The sequence below is a fragment of the Rhinolophus sinicus genome, chromosome 12 (assembly GCF_057876585.1).
Source record: "Rhinolophus sinicus isolate RSI-liver-muscle chromosome 12, RSI-T2T, whole genome shotgun sequence".
Taxonomy (NCBI): Eukaryota; Metazoa; Chordata; class Mammalia; order Chiroptera; family Rhinolophidae; genus Rhinolophus; species Rhinolophus sinicus.
In genome coordinates, this window is record NC_142512.1 from 40,696,442 (window position 1) to 40,716,105 (window position 19,664).

At 50.3% G+C, this 19,664-nt stretch overlaps 1 protein-coding gene across 8 annotated transcripts in view; it reads left to right on the forward strand.

The window, feature by feature from the left end:
• Positions 1-14,639, forward strand: part of ATP6V0A1 (ATPase H+ transporting V0 subunit a1) — a 51,569-nt gene extending 36,930 nt beyond the window's left edge. For 5 of the 8 annotated variants that reach the window (XM_019747628.3, XM_019747623.3, XM_019747626.3 and 2 more), the window contains 5 exons: positions 825-932; positions 1,898-1,915; positions 6,425-6,542; positions 6,855-7,026; positions 13,071-14,639. In XM_019747628.3, the coding sequence (XP_019603187.1) occupies positions 825-932; positions 1,898-1,915; positions 6,425-6,542; positions 6,855-7,026; positions 13,071-13,164 (510 nt within the window). In that variant the 3' untranslated portion in view covers positions 13,165-14,639. The remainder of the gene's footprint in view (positions 1-824; positions 933-1,897; positions 1,916-6,424; positions 6,543-6,854; positions 7,027-13,070) is intronic. The other 3 variants (XM_019747629.3, XM_019747624.3, XM_019747627.3) reach the window with 1 other exon arrangement.
• Positions 14,640-19,664: the final 5,025 nt, after the last annotated feature.

Below are 19,664 nucleotides of genomic sequence, written 5' to 3' on the forward strand. Positions count from 1 at the left end.
GTTTTTTGTACCCGAAGAGTCCTTTTGCCTCAGTAATCCCAAGCTTTTCCAAATCAGGTTGACTTAGATATTCTGGTTCTGGAGACCCTACTGAAAACTATGCCTAGGAAGTGAGGAAAAAAAACAAAACACCCCATCAGCATCTGCCCACATGCCTGTGAAAGAGTTGTTTTTAACACTCCAGAAGCCTCCATTGAAGGAAAGGAATCTTGTTTTCTTTTTTTTAACTCCATATTCTCTAGCCACGAGCTAATGTACATTAAGCCTTTTTTCCTTCCCTGGCCTATGAAGTCCTTTGTTCCTGAGCAGAGAGAGACCCAGTATATTTCTGGGAGAGGTTGCTAGAACTCTTGGGCTCCTGTTGAAAGCTTATCAAACCGGTTACAATCACCATGTCATTTGGCCCTCCTCCCTCTTAGAAAGTCTAATCTTTAGTCCCAGAAAAACTTAGGCTAGCGATGGCTTCACAGATAGAGCTACACTGGTTAGGAAAGTCTGTTGTATTAAGCTTTTCATTCTAGCAGGATTCTCAATTAGCATTGACCAAGGCAAGGTCGGCGTCTCTTGGTGCAGCTGGCAGGGCTGCACATTTCCCCTGATCAGGATGAGGTGTAAACATAGCTGGGGCTGGGGCCGGGGTGGTGGTGGTTGGGGTTGGAACAGTGGTTTGTGTTCACTTAGCTGTTCGATCAGTGGGTTTTGTTTTTGTTGTTAGAACATATGTTTTTCTGAGGTTTGTATGTACTAACCATCGCCCTTCCCCACCTCACAGAATGTCACATTAAAGCCCAGGCAAATTCTACTCTTTCTGTTCATCTGTGTAGGGAACTCTCAACTTTGGTGGGATCAGGGTGGGCAACGGACCAACAGAGGAGGATGCTGAGATTATTCAGCATGACCAGCTCTCCACCCATTCAGAAGATGCAGAAGAGGTAAGATCCAGCGGTGTGGGCTTCCTTTCCTTCCACCTCACGTCAGCCCTAGTCTTGTGTCCATAGGAGCCCTCACTCCAGTCTTCTCCTAGAAAAATGAAAATACCAATCCTGATGATTAGCCTGCCTTCTGGACCTCTTAGGGCACCACAGCTTTTTGCAGTGGGGCCCTACCCTAAACTCCAGGGGCTGCCTGCAGAGCCTGCAGCAGTTGTGTTCTGTGGTTTGACTTCTTAAATTCTGAGTTGCATGCAGATCTCAATCACGAACTGCTCTCTTGGGTACCGAGGCAGAGGAAGCCCCAGCTTCCCAGCTCTTATGACGAGAAACACAGCTCGCTTAGGGCTACATCCTCATCCCTTACCCCTGCCAAGGGTGGTTCCAGTTGGAACTGTAACCACTGGGGCTTTTGCAGTCCTGTCCCACTGATGTGCTCTTGTTGCAGATATTTTATTTAAGCCTTTAAAAAGTGTCATCTGCCTGCTGTTTACAGAGAGAGCGAAAAGTAGTGAGGCCGAGCTAAACTTTTCCTACACTACTACCTCCAAGCTCAATTTTTTAAAACGCAGTCTCCTTGCCTGCCCACTCATACCACAGAGCCTCTGAACTGAACTTATGAATCTCATCTATTCATTATATTCTTTTTAAAAGCAAGTAAGATAGGAGTTGAGGACCCAGGTGACTGGACTTTTCAGTCTGACTGACCACTTCCACTGTGTGTATGACTTTTTTAAAAAGTAAATTGCAAGGGTTGGGGTGCCTTTTACAAATATGTGTCTTACTGCTCTAAATCCTGCTGATCTGCTTTCCGTGTGTGCCGAGGAGGCCTGCCGCTAATGTGTTAGACCCGTTTCACATTAAACATTAACAGTCCTCCCTAAGAAGCAATCAATAGCCTTGTGTTCATGACTCGTGACCTTGCGTGTGGCGTGGCTTCCCACTAAGTGTAACTTTGTGTTTTCAAGCCTACCGAGGACGAAGTGGTAAGAAACGAGCTGCTTTGCCTTCGTGTTTATCTGGGGCTCTCTCTTCCCATCCTTGTGATCACTCTGCTGACCCTGCTGCATCCGGGGGCCGCACATGACACTCGTGTACCCTGCATCTCACTGGCCATTTCCAACCAGTTCGTGAACCCATGTCTGAAAAATCTCATCTCCATTAACTGCTTCCCATGTCGGTCACTTCTGTCTCTGTTTCATTAACTTTGCTGATCTAATACCTCTGAGAATGGCTTTGAAAGGAACTACAAGTAATGTCTGCGTTGGCATTCTTGAAGTGACTCCCTTTGGGGTTCAATCCCACTGGCCTCTGCCTTCCTCTCCGGGAATGTTTTGTCATGGTCACTCTGCCACTGGGAGCAGCCGTGTCCCCTGCTCCTATGCTTAAGAGAAAAGCTCCCCCTTCCTCCCTGAGATGCAGCCAGCCTCTTCCTGCTGCCCTCATCAGCTTGACGGTGCTTGAAGTGAAATGGCTGGACCCGTGCTTGGGGTCAGCTCTGCCTCCATGTGACCCAGGTGGGAGGCAGACAGCTTTCAAAAGGAGGCTTTGCCTCTCGGATGTATCCCAGAAAGAACAATCCATCTGCATGAAAGGAGTTTGTATTATACCAGCCACATACACAGAATAACGGAGTAGAAAGAAAGTTGACTAAATGTTTAGGCCACATCTGGAGTAGGGCTTCGAGCTCAGGAATAATTCATTTAGCAACGTGCAAGTTTGGAATTGGGTTTTTGAAAGGCCTTGCTGCACTGTTTGCATCTTGCCCCAAAACGTCTCTCTAAAATACCTAGACCTATGAACCCTTCCCTTTCCTGGCTTTCCTGGTCCTCTCTAAGGGGGCACTTGGATGGGAATGGGAAAATCTTTGCTATTCTGTATAAAAACAGACGGTGCTCAGTCTTCCTGAAGGCTGGAGAGGCTCCTGTGCTGGCATCCGGGAGCTTCTGGGTCCCTCTGGACCACTCACCTGTGCACAGTCGCTGGCCGAGCTGTCTGGAAGGGCTGGGGGCGGGGTGGGGGGGCCATGTTAGTGAGGAGCTCAGCTCTCTCCCAGTGCCACCACCTCCAACAATCCTGCTCTTTTCTAAACATCTTCCTAGTTGAGCTGCCAATGCCATGGTTATTGTCAGAGCAGTCCTCATTTGTAGTCCTGTCCCAGGAGAGCTGGGCATCCAAACAAGATGGACTGCAATTCAGCTGCCCCAGTCTCTGGGTCCCCAGCTCCCTCAGAGGTTCAGCTTCCTGTAGCTTCCTAAGGAGTCATAACACTTTATCAGGCACACATACAGTCTAGTTCTCGACAGCCAAATTTGGATAACTGTCACAGTTATGTAAAGATTTCAAACAAAACATCTGTTTTTCCAAGCCCAGCCCACTTCTAGAACTTCCCCATTTTGCTTGGCTGTGAAAACCTGTTTGCCCCATGCAGGTCGTTGCTCCAGCCCAGGGGAAGCAGCAGTCGCTCTCCCTGGGGGGGCACTTAGTCCAGGGCCAGGACAGTTGATTGGGAAATCTTTGAAGGCTGTAACCATTCAGCAAGGGTCAGAGCCACCGATCCCTACTGTGCCATCTCACCAGGTGCGTTCATCCCACTCACCCATCCAGTCATTCATTCATCCCACCCATCCATTCAAGCACTCTGTTTAGTGCTACAGAAACTGAGAAGAAAAACATAGCCATTGCCTTCAAGGAACTTCCAAACAAGTTGAGGAGACAATCTGGGTGACAGATGCTGTGATCAAGGTGTGCCCAGGATGCTATGGGAACACATAAAAGGGGGCATCTGACCAACACTAAGTTGCGGGTGGCGAAGAGAAGACCAGGAAAGGATTCCCTAAGGAAATTACTACTAAGTTACTGTGGTCAAGAGTCTCTGTGGAGGGAGGGGGCATGTAGAACCATCAGTATGTATATGTATAGTCATAAAGATACAGAGGCCTGCAGGCCCATCACATTTTGGGGATAAGCAAGTACTCAGCTTGGCCGAAGCTCAGAGTCAGGAGTTGGGGGACTGGTGAGAGGTGACACTAGAGGTTGGCAGAAACGAGCCATAGAGTGTTTGGACAGCAGGGAGTCATCAGGGCAGTGAAGCTGGAAGTAACAGTCCATGTGCATTGCTCAAATACCCTACTGGGGGCAGAGGGTGTATTGGATTGGTGAGGGGGCACAGTCGGGAGGCATGGAGATCAGCTAGTCTGCAATGAGTGAGAAAAGAAGGGAGGCCTGAAGTGAGGTAAGACATTTATTTGCAGGGGGAGTTGGAAAGGAAGGGACCAACATGAGGCAAGGGAGTAAAAGCTACAGGTCCCTGTGCCTTCCTGAATGTAGGCCGTGAGAGTGAGTGAAGATTCAAGATTGACTGCCAGGCTTGGGTGCTGGGGGCACTAGTAGTGACACTTTGTTAGACATGGGACATGGAATAGGAGTAGGTCTTGGTGGGGTCAGAGGACAGCAATTAATTAGTTTGGGTGATGTCTGTGGTGCCCCAGGTGGAGACGGAGCACAGCTAGTTGGGAATGGGCAACGTGGAAATGGAGGTGTCCATTTGGGCGTCTCCATCAGGGTGGCTGCTGGAGCCCTGAGTGGCAGTGCTACAGGGAAGATGTCAGGGCAGAGGCTGGAACTGTGGCATTTAAGGAAGAACCAAGATGGAGACTGAGAAGGCACATCCAGAGAGGTAGGAGGGAAACCGAGGGGAGGTGACAGTGACCACAGGTTCAGTCAGGACACAGAACATAAGACCTCATGACTGGGAGGTAAGGGTGAGGGGGCCAAGAGGGCCAGTTTGTGGAGCAGAGAGGGTAGAAGCCAGGGCGAAGCAGGTGGAGAGTGCTTGGGCGGTGAGGAAGCGGAGTGGAGAATGGAGAGAGTCTGCAGCGATCCATTGCCAATCGTAGCTGATTCATCAGCGATCCGAGTGACAGAGTTCCTTAATTCTCATCCTGTTACGTTCCCCCATTAAATGGATCAGAAGACTTGCCCAACGGTACAAAGCAGGACGTTGGGAATGAAGAACAGGAGGAAGAAAGTAAGGGTAATGCCTGGCAGAGAAGCTGCCTCCCTCCTCTCCATTCTTTTTTAATAAGAGAGACTGGAGGTGGAATAAAAATGCTGTGAGGGACTGGTTCTAAGGAGCCTAGCAGTCACTGCTTTTGTAGAACTCTTAGGAATGAAGACCTGTGCTCCTTGAAGCCAGGGACCTCTCCTTCCTCTGAGCATGGGCTTTGGAGTGACAACCAGCAGTGGGGGGAAAGAGCTCTTAACAGCATTGTTGGGGTTGTGGGAACTAGGATTACCCTCGTTTTCAGAGCAACTAGGGGGCTTGATGAGCCAGTTCCAGAAGAAAAGCCCAGAAATACTCTGGGTGTAGTCAGAGGTGAGAGAAAATGAGTCAGTCGCCCAAAGATGGTATGTTGGAGCTGGTGTCTCTCCCCACTGGCCACACCCAGGAGGCCAGAGCTGTAAGTGCTTTACCAGCCAGGTCCCTTCTCTACCCGACCTCATGTGATTTCCCGAGGCAATTCTCGTGTCCTTTGGGTGTGGAGTCAGGTGAGTCTTAAAAGAAACTGGTGAAAAATAGACTCTGACCTGAGGGCAGGGCAGGCTGGGGAGGCCCATTGGGCAGCTGCCCTCTGCTCCTGGGGTTCTGATCTGGGCTATGGCGAGGGGCCCCAGGAAAACGCCTACTTCCTATTCTGTAATGGCTGCTGGCTGCTCTACCTGGGAGAGTGAGAGGCCACAAAAGTCACCTGGTGCTTCTAGAGAATCTGTATTCCCCAGCTGCTTGGAACAGTCCTAAAAGTGAACTCCTGAAAGCTTGTTCCAGCCCTACCCCTTATTCTGGAAATAATTTTTGATATTGAAAGGAAAACTAGGAGAAAGGGGTGTAAGGAAAACAAACAAAAGCCAATAGATGTTCTGTCTGGTTTTAATCCGCTGTCTGAGTAGGAATTGGTAAAACTTTGGCCAAAATTTCATTATGTCATCTTTTCAGAAGTCACAAAAGAAAAAGGTTAGTTATCTTGTTCCCAGCAGTTTGTAACACTTAAGTGCAAATGGCTGTAGGGGTTTAGTCTCCTCTAGGGAGGTTGCCTCCAGCGCAGGGAAAAGCCCGTCCTGTGCTCTCATGGATTACTCCCAGGTGGGAGTCTGCCGGAGCCGGTCCAGCTGCAGATGCTTTGAGTCCCGGGACCAGCCTTCTCTGAGCACTCCTAACCATGTACACTCCACGCAGGCTCATGGCCTAGCAGAGAGAAATACAGATGTGCTGAGAAGACTCTCGTGAAGATGTAGTTCATTAAAATGTAGTGTATTGAGGGGAATGGGAGTGGCCCTGGTGGGGGCTAAGCCAGGCAGGATTTCTGGGACAGCATAGAGTGCAGCACTGGGGGCTCCTGGCCCATGGAGCCCAAAGTGCCACATGGCCACCACCCACACTCCTGCACATTCCCCTCCCAGCCTTATAGCTTCTCTCTGGTTTCCTCCCACCACAGTTTGACTTTGGAGACACCATGGTCCACCAGGCCATCCACACCATCGAGTACTGCCTGGGCTGCATCTCCAACACCGCCTCCTACCTGCGGCTCTGGGCCCTCAGTCTCGCTCATGCACGTGAGTGTATTTCTCTCAGATCAAAAACTGGTTTCCCCTTCTTTGGGTACTCTCTCAGGTGGGAGCGCTGAATGAGAGTGGAAGTTACACCAAGGTTCTGGGATTATCCCAGCTCCTAAATCCAGGGAGAATGATGTCCAGATGGGAGGGCCAGAGCTTTTGCCAGGTTAGCTGTGCCCAGTGGTCCCACCAAGGTCTGGGGGAAGCCAGGGCTCCAGGCCCACTGTAGGTGAGGGGTGGCAGAGCAAGATGCGAGGCCCACAGCGCCTCTTGCCAAACTGAACTGGATGTTTTGTGTTTCCCGGTCCCCAGAGCTGTCTGAGGTGCTGTGGACCATGGTTATCCACATTGGCCTGAGCGTGAAGAGCTTGGCAGGAAGTCTGGTGCTGTTCTTCATCTTCACAGCCTTTGCCACCCTGACTGTGGCCATCCTCCTGATCATGGAGGGCCTCTCGGCCTTCCTCCACGCACTGCGGCTACACTGGTGAGGGGAGGGCCAGCGGGGGGCTGGGCGGAGGCATGTGTCCTTAGCTACACCGAGGGCAGCTTTGCTCCTGTACAGAATCCACAGACTAGGAGGTGCCTGCTTTCACATGACTATACCCAGGGACCTGTCTTAGTAGCGAGCGTGAGGAAATGCACACAGATACGCATAGCTCACTTTTCACAGCCTGCAGGGAGCATTCTTGGCGGGGTTGTCAAATTCCCTCTCTCTGCCTTCAGCATTCTTCAGTTCTCTTGATTATGGCCTATAAGATCTGCTGAGATTTTATTTGTATTAATATTTTACTTTTTTGTTGTTTGTTTTTCATTTGTTTGTTTGCTTTTGGTTTTTTGCTCTGGCTAGAACTTCCTCCTATCTTCAGAGCAATGAAAGCAGTTCTGGAATCGATTCTAACTCCAGGAAAGTGCTAGAGCACATTGTCCCCCAGTTTTGTCCCCCTTGTTCTGTCGTTATGCCGGTGTAGGACCCCTGGCAGCTCCATGTGTGTGGGGGGCTTCCTGGTTCCAGAACGTACAGCTTAGTACACTAAGCAGCTTCAGAATGCTGGGTTTGGGGTTTGTTTTCTTTGATGTAGTTGGTGGCTCTTAATGGCTCTGCATGGAGAGAGAGCTCAGCCCAGGGAGGGGAGAGCCGGGCAATGGGCAAGGCTGTGACTCCGTGACCTCAAAGTAGGGTTGCCAGGTTCAGCAAATAAAATTATAGGACACCCAGTTACATTTGAAATTCAGATCAACAGTGAATAGTTTATTTGCTTTTTTAATATAAGTATTTCCCAAATGTGCATGGGACAGACGTGTACTAAAAATTGGGCATCCTGTACTGTATCTGGCTACCTACCTCTTTTTTTTTTTTTAATTATTTAATTATTTTTAAAAGTTTTATTGGGGAACATTGTGGAACAGTGTGTTTCTCCAGGGCCCATCAGCTCCAAGTCGTCCTTCAATCTAGTTGTGGAGGGCACAGCTGACTGGCCCATGTGGGAATCGAACCAGCAACCCTGTTGTTCAGAGTTTACGCTCTAACCAACTGAGCCATTGGCCACCCCTCCCCTACCTCTTTGAGTTTTCCATTTACTCCTTTATGTTGTGATTCTCCCTTTCTGGATCTCAAATTCCAGTGGCTCAGGGCCCTCTCTCCAGAGAAATACCCTCCTCCCTTATGTACATACACAGTTTTACCAGTTTAGGGGGTCATAAACTCACCGGCCTAACTTAGGAACCCCTAGATATTAATGACCTCAAGATCAGAAGAGAGCTTAGAATGTCTCTTTCCATCACTAATCCAAACCTGAAGAAAATCCAAAATCTGAACCCCAGAAACCTCTTCCCCACCCCCTTTATCTTTGATTTTCCTCCTGACTTAGTTACAAGCCTCCTCAAAGATCCCACTGTTTGTTGGTCTAAATTACAGAGGAGAAAAGAGGCATATCAGGGGAGACGTGGTTGGGATTTATTCTTCCCTCAGAAGTTCCTTTAGAGGAATCCGTCCACACTGCTCTCTGGCCTGGCTTTCCTCGTCGCCTCCTTCCTCCCCACCCAGCTGTTGTTTACTGTGAGCCAGGAACTTAGGAGCGCTGCATGATTCAGAGTGCTGGCCGCTCCCCTGTGCTCAGCTTATCAGCGTTCTCTCTCCCCAGCACACTTCCTCAGCCACTCGGTGTGAGGGTGTGAGGGAACGTCTACGTAGCCAGCCGGTGGTGACTCACTTTTTCTTGCACTCTTGGCTTCCTTCCTTTCCCAGTCACTTCTCTTGTCTCCTCAACCCTGGGCTTAAGGGAACAGTTACCACCCCACTTTGATTCCAGCCCAAGTGGGCAGCCTGTTGCCTCCTCCCTGTCGGGGTGGGGAGCAGTCAAAGTGCTGGACCAGAACTGTGAGCTGTGTGCCAGGCACAGCCGGGTGTGAGGAAGGTCGCCTGGGCCTAGGTAGTTTGCGAGGTCATACTTTGTTGCCAGAAGGATTACTTCTTCCTCAGGCTCACTTGTGACCTTTGAGTGAAGGTGTCTTCCCACGTCCTTATGAATGAGTCCTCATGAATGAGCCCATAGACGTGACAAGTGACAAGAGCAGGCTTCAGAATTGGGCCTACCTTAGTTTGAATCCCAGCTTTGCCCACATTGGCTGGGTGACCCTGAGGAAAGCACTTACGTCTCTGAACCTCACTTTCATGTGAAAAGAGGATAATATCCACGTGACAAGGTTGCCATGATTAAACATGGAATAATGCACATACCAAGTGACTGGCACAGTAAACTTGTTCAAGTGCAGATCTCAGCTCCCCTGCTTAAGTGGAATGCCCAGTGGAGACGGCACTGGGCTGTGGTCCCTTGTAAAGAAACTACTTTTAGTCTGTTTGGAGAGAAGGAAGACGAAACTGCGTGGAAGGATGCGTGATACCATCTGAGTGCCTCTTAGATGTAGTTTGCAAGGAACAGGCTCGTCAACCACATTGTACTTGTGGGGCTTGGGGTAGTGGAAGTATTGGGTAGAAGAGAAAAAAACAGTGAAAACTCCTTTGTGCAGCAACTTTTCCAACTCCCTTCATAAGAGGCCAATTTGGAGCTCGGCCTCACCACTAAAAAGGAGGGAATGAAATTGGTGCTAGTGCACCCCCTCCTGGCCGAACATGGATGTGCTTCAAGGATTCCTGGTCTCAGTCCACCAGGAGTTCTGAGTGGCCATCTTGTGAGGGGTGGGAACAGCTGGTCCTGGCTGAAAATGGCTGCAGGGACATTGCTGTTGTTTTTCCTGGTGACCAGCCTGGGCATCTTCATTCCTGTCACTTCACCCCTGGTAGTCAGCTGGGGTTTCCTGATTCTGATGCAAGGGCTGCCCCATTATACAAGGCCTGGGTCTCTTCAATGGGAACAAGAAGAAAAACATGTGATTTGATAACATAGAAACCACTAGTCTGAGATCTACATGGGGTTAGAAGGAGATGGGTGACATTTGAAAACAACAATGCGTAGGTTAACGTGCCAACCTGCTAGTTCAGTCTCCTGCGTTGTGTCCCACTGCATTCCTTACAATAAACTGTTCCCAGTTCTGTGCCTTTAGCCATCAACCAATGTGTGAGTGTACAAGTGTGCACATCTACAGGTATGTGGAATCTGCTAGAAAAGAAAGAGCAAAGTGGGCTGGGCTTTCCTGCCACCCTACTTAGATGTCTTTCCTTCCTCAGAAAAGGCAAAGGCAGGGATATGGTTTGTAGTTGTAACTGTGGACACCAAACTGATTTTAGCAAAAAGCCTGTTGCCCCATGACCTACAGGAACCTAACCCTTTCTTATCCAGCAGATTCCACATACCTGTAGATGTGCACACTTGTACACTCACACATTGGTTGATGTCTAAAGGCACAGAACTAGGAACCAGTTTATTGTACGGAATGCAGTGGTGCCACAGCAAGACATCACGGGATAGTTGAGTGAATGCCTGCCCCAGGAGAAGTAAGAACACCTGAAATGTAGTCCTCCGCTGACATCATCATCCTGACATTTGAGCCATCACACAGACATGTGTTCCAGGCCCTGAACTGCTCAGAGAGTGACAGAAAGAGCTAGAGAAGCAGCTGGGCCCAGAATCATCTTTCTAAAACTGCCCCCGCCAGGAAAGGGAAGAGGCCCCGGAACTCTGTCCCCCTTCACTCACTCAAGGAAACAAGGTTTCCTATTACATAGCAGGAGTGATCTCTCTGGACTCCCAGTTATCCTCTGGGTCACTGGGTGGCCTTTGCCAGGTGCTAAATCTGGAAGAGGTGACAGAGAAACCCATCCGACTGACTGCCTAGGGCTGTCCTCACAACTGTGGAATTCTGAGGTGCCTTTTAGTGGTTTAGAGCATGGCAGGGCTGGGAGGCTCCCAGAGCAGAGCCTCAATGAAGGAAGAACTTGCACGGTGGCCAGTGGGGCCCTGTTGTGTCCCCACACAGAGAATTTCATGTTTGTGCTTTCTCAGGAAGCACACGTTTCCCTGGTTGGGAGGGAGAAGAGGGCGGGGAGACCGAAAGGAAAATTGCTCTCCAGCTTTGTGCCAGGAGGTTGGGTGATCATGGCCAAGAAGGAAGGTAAAGTCAGGCTGACCCACAGATATCTAAGATGTCCCTTGTGGTGGCCACCCTGTCTCTAACCTCGAGCAGCAGTTGGTGGGCGAGGCGGTATCAAGTGGCATGACAGAGAGGCCACCCATCAGCTCAACAGCAGAATGCATGTGCCCCATCCCAGGCATGTGTCCCCACTGGGCCCCATGGGTAGATGAGACATGCAGAGGGATACCAAAAGAAGGAGGTGACCCCACGGGCATCTGAAAACTTCTGAAGCTTCTCCTCCATTTGCCTAATTTGGAATTAGAATTGTTCGTGTGATTAGCCAGTGAGGTATTCAGAGTTCCAGATAACCTCACAGCCCCAAAGGTGACTTGCCCACTATCTGGCTACATATTGTTGAATGAAAATGGGCCATGCCAATCTATTTTCTGTTGTTCAGAAATCCCTTGCCCTATGCAAACACAACCTACCCAACATGAATAATTCAGAACTATCAGCAGTTGGCAACAAGCAGGAACCTAGCCCCATCCCCACCGCCTTCCCCCAGAGGGGGCCCTAGTAGCTAGAACTGGTTAGAGGACTTCTTAGGGGTGTTGGGATGTAGGGGCGAATCCAGGCCCTGGTTTACACTTGCTCTTGCCAGGAATCCTATGACTGACTGGTTTGAAGCTCCTCCCCCAGAATCCTGTTTTTCCTGGGGAGTTTGGCCCAGGCACTAATGGGAATTCTCCAGAGGTTTTGGGACCTTGGTCCAGCCCCTGGAATGTGAGGCTGCAAGGAAATTGCTGTCTGTTCCTACACCCACAGAAAATTCTGTTCACCTCTTCTCCCCAGGGGTGGAGCTGGCCGCTCTGTAGTCAGTGTCCTTAGCCAGCATCCCAGGACTTCTCAGTGCCACCCACAGACAGTCCTGAAGCCTCTGCTGGGCCCCAGGCCACTCCCCACCCGCTGCTTTTCACCAATTCCTCCCCTCGCGGCTTGGAGGGAGGAGGAAGCCCTGCAGGAAAGCATTGCCTGCAGCCCGCCCCAGCCCCCAGCTCTGCCTGTTCTGCAGGGGTTCTGGTATCCCCAGAGTCATGCTGCCCTGAGTGGAAACTATTCCTCAGGGCAGCTCTCCTTGACTTTTCTATCCTCTGAATTATGCATTTTTCTGCCCTTATTTGGTGGTGGTTTGGTTGCTGGGCAGCCATCCAGGGCAAGTTTGCGCGGAAGCACAGCCAAGCAGCCTGGCTCTGCTCATAGCAGCGCACTCTTCTTCCTGCCCCTCAAGTTTGAGAGGACCCCAGGGGACCAGAGGGATGGAGGCCGAGCTGCCTGGAAAGAGAGTTCAAGCTCTGTTTTTCCTTTCAGTCCCCAGGAGAAGAATTCTTTCTCAGATGTTTTTGTAGATGGAGCATATTTTTGCTGTGGCATTAAGGAGACTTCCCTTCCTGACTTCCCCCCTTTCCTGGGAATTTCCTCCCCTAAATCAGAAGCCTCCAGCGTTCACTTGCAACCCTTTCTACTCCTCTCTCCCCCCAAGAAGACAGTGGTGTTCACCTGAGGGTTCCAGACCTCAACTCACAGCTGCTCAGGGGCTTCCCTCGGAGGTCTGTGCTGAGTCCCTGCCAGGAGCCGGTGTTTGGGGGGGCTCTCCATTGCCGTTAGGGACTCAAGCCAGTGAACTTTTGCACGTGGCTTTCTGCTGAGCAGGATAGAGCAGGAACCGAGGCCACACCAGTGCACTGGAGGACCGTGCTCTTGCTGAGGGCAGGCCCTGGGCCTCAAGCGGAGCTGTGTGCACTGTGGGAAGTCGCCAGAGTCTGGGCTGGGTGGGCTGGCAGGAGGGTGGCAGGAGGAAGAGCTGCTTTCCCAGGCTCTTCCAGGAAAGGGTGGCTTTGGGGAGCATGGGGTCAGGCATCTTTCTGGCCCAACTATGAAATCCCAAAAGGTTTCAGAAGGTCTCTGAGGAATGATGACTTCCCTCTTCCCTTTTCTCAGGGTCGAGTTCCAGAATAAATTCTACAGCGGGACCGGTTTCAAGTTCCTACCCTTCTCCTTCGAGCACATTCGGGAAGGGAAGTTTGAAGAGTGAGCCCCTCGTGGGGCTGTGTGCCCGCTGCCCTCCCCCGCTCCCTCTGTGGTGATTAGCTGTGCTCCTCTTCTCTGTTGGTTGTGATCCCTGGATATGGGGACGTTCGTGTCATCCCTGCCTGTCTCTCCCAGCCGCCTGTGAGTCATTTAGATAGATGTGGCCCTCCATTGGGTCCCCTGCCACCTCAGCTTTCTGTGTGGTAGTATAGCGATTTTCTAGAGAAAAGCTGGGCTCTGGCTGTCACTCGCACCACTGGGCACCAGCCAAACACAGCCCCTCTTTGTCCCCTGGTGGTGACTGTGTGCATTTACACGTGAGACCGCAGCCCTTGGAAGTAGTTCACCACCCACACCTAGACTCTGAGCCATTCTAGTTACTGGTGGGGGTAAGGGTGCTCTTTAACACCCCACCCTTGGGTAAGCAGGGTGGGCCCAGGAAGATGGTATTTCAGTCGCCTGCCACCGGCCTTCTGTCTTCAGAGCACTTGTTCACCAGGAATTCAGCTGCACCCCACTGTGCCATCATGCGTGGCTTATCCTTGTCACCCCCAAGGATCCAAAGGTACCCAACACCACCTTCCTCACCACCCTACACTCACACGCTCTCGTACTCCCTCCCAGACCCCCCTTTCTTCCCTCCCTTATTTGCGCCCTGCATAATGTAGCACAGCTGGGAGTGACAGAAAACAAAGGTCCTGGTTGGCTGCTTCTCAGGCCATGCTGGGTCCTGCCACAGGCACATCCTCTGGGCAAAGGGTTTAAATTGATGCTTTTTCCCGGTGTAGACCCTGAGACCTTTCCCCACCTCCAATCATAAGTCGAGTGCAGGGCTGGAGTCATCAAGGGGGGTGCTCTGGCAGGCTGGGCCTTGCTCTGCCCATCAGTGCTCCTCCCCACTTCCACACTGAGCCCAAGTTGGGGGCCTGGGGGCCTGGGGGCCTGGGCAGGGAAGGTCAGTGTCAGTTATAGTTTGCTTCCTGAAGGCAACTGGTAGGGCTGCATGGCCCTGCCCCGTGGGCTGGTGCTGACCACCCACCCGCAAGGGGCCGGCTCCCCATCACCCTCACACTGGCTGTGGGTCTTAGGGCCTTTTAATCATGTGTTGGCACAGCAGCCCTGGCTGCTGCAGCTAAATTGATCCTGTCACCTCCAGTGGTGGAGATAATCCCCGGAACTGGCCAGGCCCCAGCCTGGCCGTCTCCCACCCTGGCTTTTCTAAGTGAGCTACTTAGAGCTGCTCACTCCATTCCCAGGCTGGGCTGGCCACCTGCCTCCATTCCCCAACTTCACCCTGTGTTGGCCAGTGTGACCCCACGCAGACCTTGTGCGGAGCCCCCTCCTTCCTGGTCCCCATGGCTCACAGGATGATCTTTGCTCTGTTTACAGGGGGCTTGAAGCAGAGTTCTTTGTCAGGAACCCTGCCCAAGGCCCTTGTGTTCAGACTTTCCTATGCTGAATAAAGTGTGTTTGACTTGATGAGGGAGGCTGCCTGTCTGTGCCCACGGCCCCTGCGTCGCACACCCGCTCCCTCCCTCCAGCTTTCTGCTTTTCTCTGATCAAAGGCCACGGACGCAGTGGCCCCGGCCAGGCAGTTAGTCTGTGAAATTCTCACCTTATCTCAAGTTTCCCAGGCGCCTTCCCACTCCCATGAGCCAAGGCAGCTTTGCAGACACTGCCCGTGGTGGGGAGGGGACTTGGAGACCCATCTTTGTTTCCTTTCCTGCACTACACACCCAAATAGAGGCAGGGGGTGGGGGCCTGGGCATCTGCCCACCCTCTCCCGTTTCCAAACATCTCCAGGACTCAGCAGCCTGGCTATTTTGCGCCCTGATGCCCTTGGCCTTGGTGTAAGTGGAGGCTCAGCATGGGGTTCTTCAGGGCAGCCGGAGAATGTGAGGTGCTGAGGTAGGGTGGGCAGGGAGGGTACCTTCTCGCTCCTAACTACCAGGTAAGGCATCCACTTTCTTCCCCCGTGTGCCCCCCTCCATTCCTCCCTCCTGGGGCCTCCAGGGCAGGGGCTGTGCAGGAATGTGAGCTGCAGGCTGACAACTGCTGCTTCAGGAGGGACAGGAAAACCCTGTTGGCTTCACATTCCTTATCTTCTCCCCCTTCCCCCCCCCCCCCCCAGCCTCAAGCCCTCTCCTCCCGGACAGGCCAGCTGCCCTGGAATAAGCCCTGGGTGCAGCACCCCCACCAGACTCCTAAGAAGTCCAGGGTGGAAATTCGAGTAAATGAACTTTTCTAGCCTCTGCTCTGTTTTTGACTCAAAAAAGGAGGCCTAATAAAAATAGATATTTGGAATCAATGGAATAGAATTGAATTGAGAGTCCAGAAATAAACCCTAATGTTTATGGTCAATTGTCCACAAAGGGGCCAGGACAATTCGATGGGGAAAGAACAGTCTTTTCAACAAATGGTGTTAGTACAACTGGGTAGCCACATACAAAAGAACAAATTTGGACCACGACCCCACACTATATACAAAAATTAATTTAAAATGGATCATGGACCTACCTAAATGTACGAGTTAAGACTAAAATTCTTAGAAGAGATTATGAGAATACATTGTGACCTTGAGTTAGGCAATGATTTTCAGATATGACACCAAAAGTTCAAGTGATAAAAAAAGATAAGTTTGGCTTTAGCAAAATGTTAAAAAATTTGTGCTTCAAAGGACAGAATCAAAACCACTCACACTGGGAGAAAATATTTGCAAATCATATACAGTTGACCTTTGAACAACCTTTGGACACTGTGCAGGTCCACTTATACATGGATTTTTTACAATAAATATACTGTCGGCCCTCCGTATCTCCAGGTGAATGGCCAATAGCCCATGAAAAATGCTCCACATCATTAATCCTTAGGGAAACACAAATCAAAACCATGAGGACATAACCACATCACACCCACTAAAAAGACTATAATAGAAAACAGAACTACAAGTATCAGCAAGGAGGTGGAGAAATTGAAACCCCCATTCACTGCTGATAGGAATGTAAAATGGTGCAGCTGCTTTGGAAACATCCTGGCTGTTCCTCAAAATGTTAAACAGAATTAACAAGACCCAGCAACTTAACTTGTAGGTATCCACTCAAGAAAAATGAAAAAAAAAGTGCACACAGACTTGTACACAAGTGTCCATAGTAGCATTATTCATAATAACTCCCAAATAAAAACAACCCATATGTCCACCAGCTGATGTGTGGATAAACAAAAGGTGGTAATAGCCATACATTGCATATTATTCTACAATAAAAAGGAAGTACTGACATGCTACAACATGAATGGACCTCAAAAACGTGCTAAGAAACCAGACACGACCACATGATAATGTATGATACCATTCACGTGACATGTTTAGAATGGCAAGTCTATAGAGACAAAGTAGATGGATGGCTGCCTAGGACTGGCTGCTGGATGGGTTTGGGGACAGTGTTAAAATGGGAGATCCCCTTCTCATGGACTCCCTGGACTCCAGACATCTGCTGAGTGAGTCTGTGCCCCTCTCCAGTGAATACCCCTCATCTTGAGGTCCTAAAACCAGCATGGAGAGGGTGGCTTTAGGTCTGCTCAACGTTATAGATGGGGGCCAATTTTATCACCACTCTCTGTCTTGTTCTTCATTGGGGATCTGGTGGAACTATTTCTGCCCCAGGAGACCTGTGTGGAAGGAGCATTGGAGCTCCCCTCAGATCTGAATGATCTGCCAGCCCTCCCAGCTCCCCAGCCTACCCAAGGCATGTCCTAGGTATGAGCTGCTCCCTGGTGGCTGGACAGGGAAGGACTCGTTCCTCCTCACCGGCAAGGTGGGTGGGGTCCTAGCTGGGTTCTGACAGGCGGGCAAATGAATTGGCAAAGTAGAGGGACCAGTGACCTGGAGGTATTCTGGGGTGCAGAGGGTCAGGCTGGCCAGGAACAAAAGAGGAATTGAGATGGAGAGTGGAGAGCTGGGCTGGTTTCACACACATTAATCGCAAAAGTAATAACGTGTCACCTGGTAAAAGTATCCAAAAGTACAAAAGGCCCTGTTATAAAAGTAAGTCTTCCGCCCATCCCCAGCATTCCAGTACCCTACCAAGGCAACCACTCTTTACATAGCCTTTGTTGTTTGTTTGTTTGTTTTTTAACGCAAATGGGTGTGTACTATACCTACCCCCTTGGTTTGACCTTTCTTTAGATTGGTGCAAAAGTAATTTTAAGGTTAAAATTAAAAGGTTAAAATTGCAAAAACTGCAAATACTTTTGCACTAACCTAATATATATACCAGGGGTGCCAAAAAAATGTATACACATGACTTGCATTCATCTTTTGTTATCGGTATATATTGAGTATTATAATTTTAATACAGTATTTTCCTTAAAATATGAATACATTTTTGGGGGGGCATCTTCTGTGTATATATATATATATATATATATATATATATATATATATATATATAATCAGAATCAGCACCAACACATCTTCCTCATTCTTTTTAAGCAAAAGCTTGATATTTCATACCTTAATTTCTTCAACCAGCCCCCTACTGTCCTCAAAGAGCTCCCAGCCTGGTGAGGAAGGTGAGAAAAGAGAGTGACATTCCGGGAGTCATTGGTGAAGCTCGGCCCAGCATCCATCAGCTCAGGCTTTAAATATGCTACCAACTCCCTGGATTGTGTCCCCAGGCTGCTGCCGCTGCCAGCAACCCCCTACCACTACTCTGGGTGAATCCAGACCCCACAGAGAGGCACCCTGAGCCCAATGGTAGACCTGCAGCCCAATTTCCCCAACCCATGTGTTTCCTAAGATCCAAAAATGTCAGGAAAACAGGTTCTGGGAGGAGAGTCTGACAAGTCTCACTAGGAGACAGGTGTTTGGAGGGAGAATGGGGCGGGGTTGAGGGTGAGGAATGCTGGAGGGGAGCAGAGAAGAGCTGGCTGGGGGGTGTTGCTACAGGCCTCAGCTCCATAAAGGCACATCTCTCTGGGCCACTCTTGGAGCTGCTCCCTGGGAAATGCTGAGAACTTTCTGATATTAGGAACTGAGAGGGAGCAAAGACTGCACGTCCTGTGGGAGCTGCTCATGAGCGAAGACCAGGGCAGGGGGATTTGGTGTCTGCAGCTGGAGGCAGGGGGCAGGGGAGCTGGGCAAGCTCAGTGGACTCCCATGTTCTCTTTCAATCCAGGGTCCGAATTCTCTGGATTGGCAACCCTTCTCTGACCTCTGACCCCTTCCCTGTCTCTAAGCAGTTTCTCTCAGGCCTAACAATCTGGAAAAATCTACACCTGCTTCCAAAAGAACTCAGAATCCTTTTAAAAAATAGCCTTTCGGGCTGGCCCAGTGGCTCAGGCAGTTAGAGCTCCATGCTCCTAACTCCAAAGGCTGCTGGTTTGATTCCCACATGGGCCAGTGGGCTCTCAACCACAAGTTTACCAGTTGAATTCCTCGAGTGCCGCAAAGGATGGTGGGCAGCGCCCCCTGCAACTAAAATTGAACACGGCACCTTGAGCTGAGCTGCGGCTGAGCTCCCGGATGGCTCAGTTGGTTGGAGCGCATCCTCTCAACCACAAGGTTGCAGGTTCAACTCCCGCAAGGGATGATGGGCTGTGCCCCCTGCAACTAGCAACGCCAACTGGACCTGGAGCTGAGCTGCGCCCTCCACAACTAAGATTGAAAGAACAACAACTTGACTTGGAAAAAAAAAAGTCCTGGAAGTACACACTGTTCCCCAATGATGTCCTGTTCCCCTTCCCCAATAAAATCTTAAAAAAAAAAAAAAAGAAAATAGCCTTTCTAAAGGGCCCACCACAAAGCCCCACTCAACCCCTCCGTGCCTGGACAGCTTGCAACACTCGGGGAATAGTGGCAAGAACAGTGGTCTTGGAGCTGGTTGCCCAGATTCTAGTCCCAGACCTGCTCTCCTGCTGGTATTGAACTTGTCCAAGTCACTTCCTTTCTCTGGCCCTCAGTTTCCCACTATGTAAAATGAAAATAACTCCTGTCCTGTGCTACGGCTGCTACTGCCGCTTCCCCTTAAGGATCCAATGGTGAGACCTTAACATGTCCACCAGCCCTACCCCAGGGCCAATCCAGGTTCATAGGCCCCATGCCCCCTCCAACTTTGTGTGTGATCCTTTAGTTTCTCATATCTGCCCAGCTCTTTCCTTACCACTCCCGGGTCTTCACGTAGACATTTTCTCAACCTTGGATGCCTCCCCTGCCTCTTCTAGTCAATCAATTTAATTCAGATTAAATGTCACTTCCTTTTGGAGGCTTCAGGCTGGGTGCCCTTGTATTTCTTCACAGCATCTCAGCTATAACGTAAATCTACCTAAGTATTTGGTTCTAGGTCTCCCCCAGAGAGTGGTGGCAGTGCCTGGTACAAAATAAACTCCAAATAAATATTTTTGGGGTGGTTGGATGGAAGGAAAGTGATTTGCATCTGAAAGCGCAATGTACCAGCAGGCACTTGTGAATGTATAGCGGGTCACATGCGGCCCTAGACTTCTGATGTT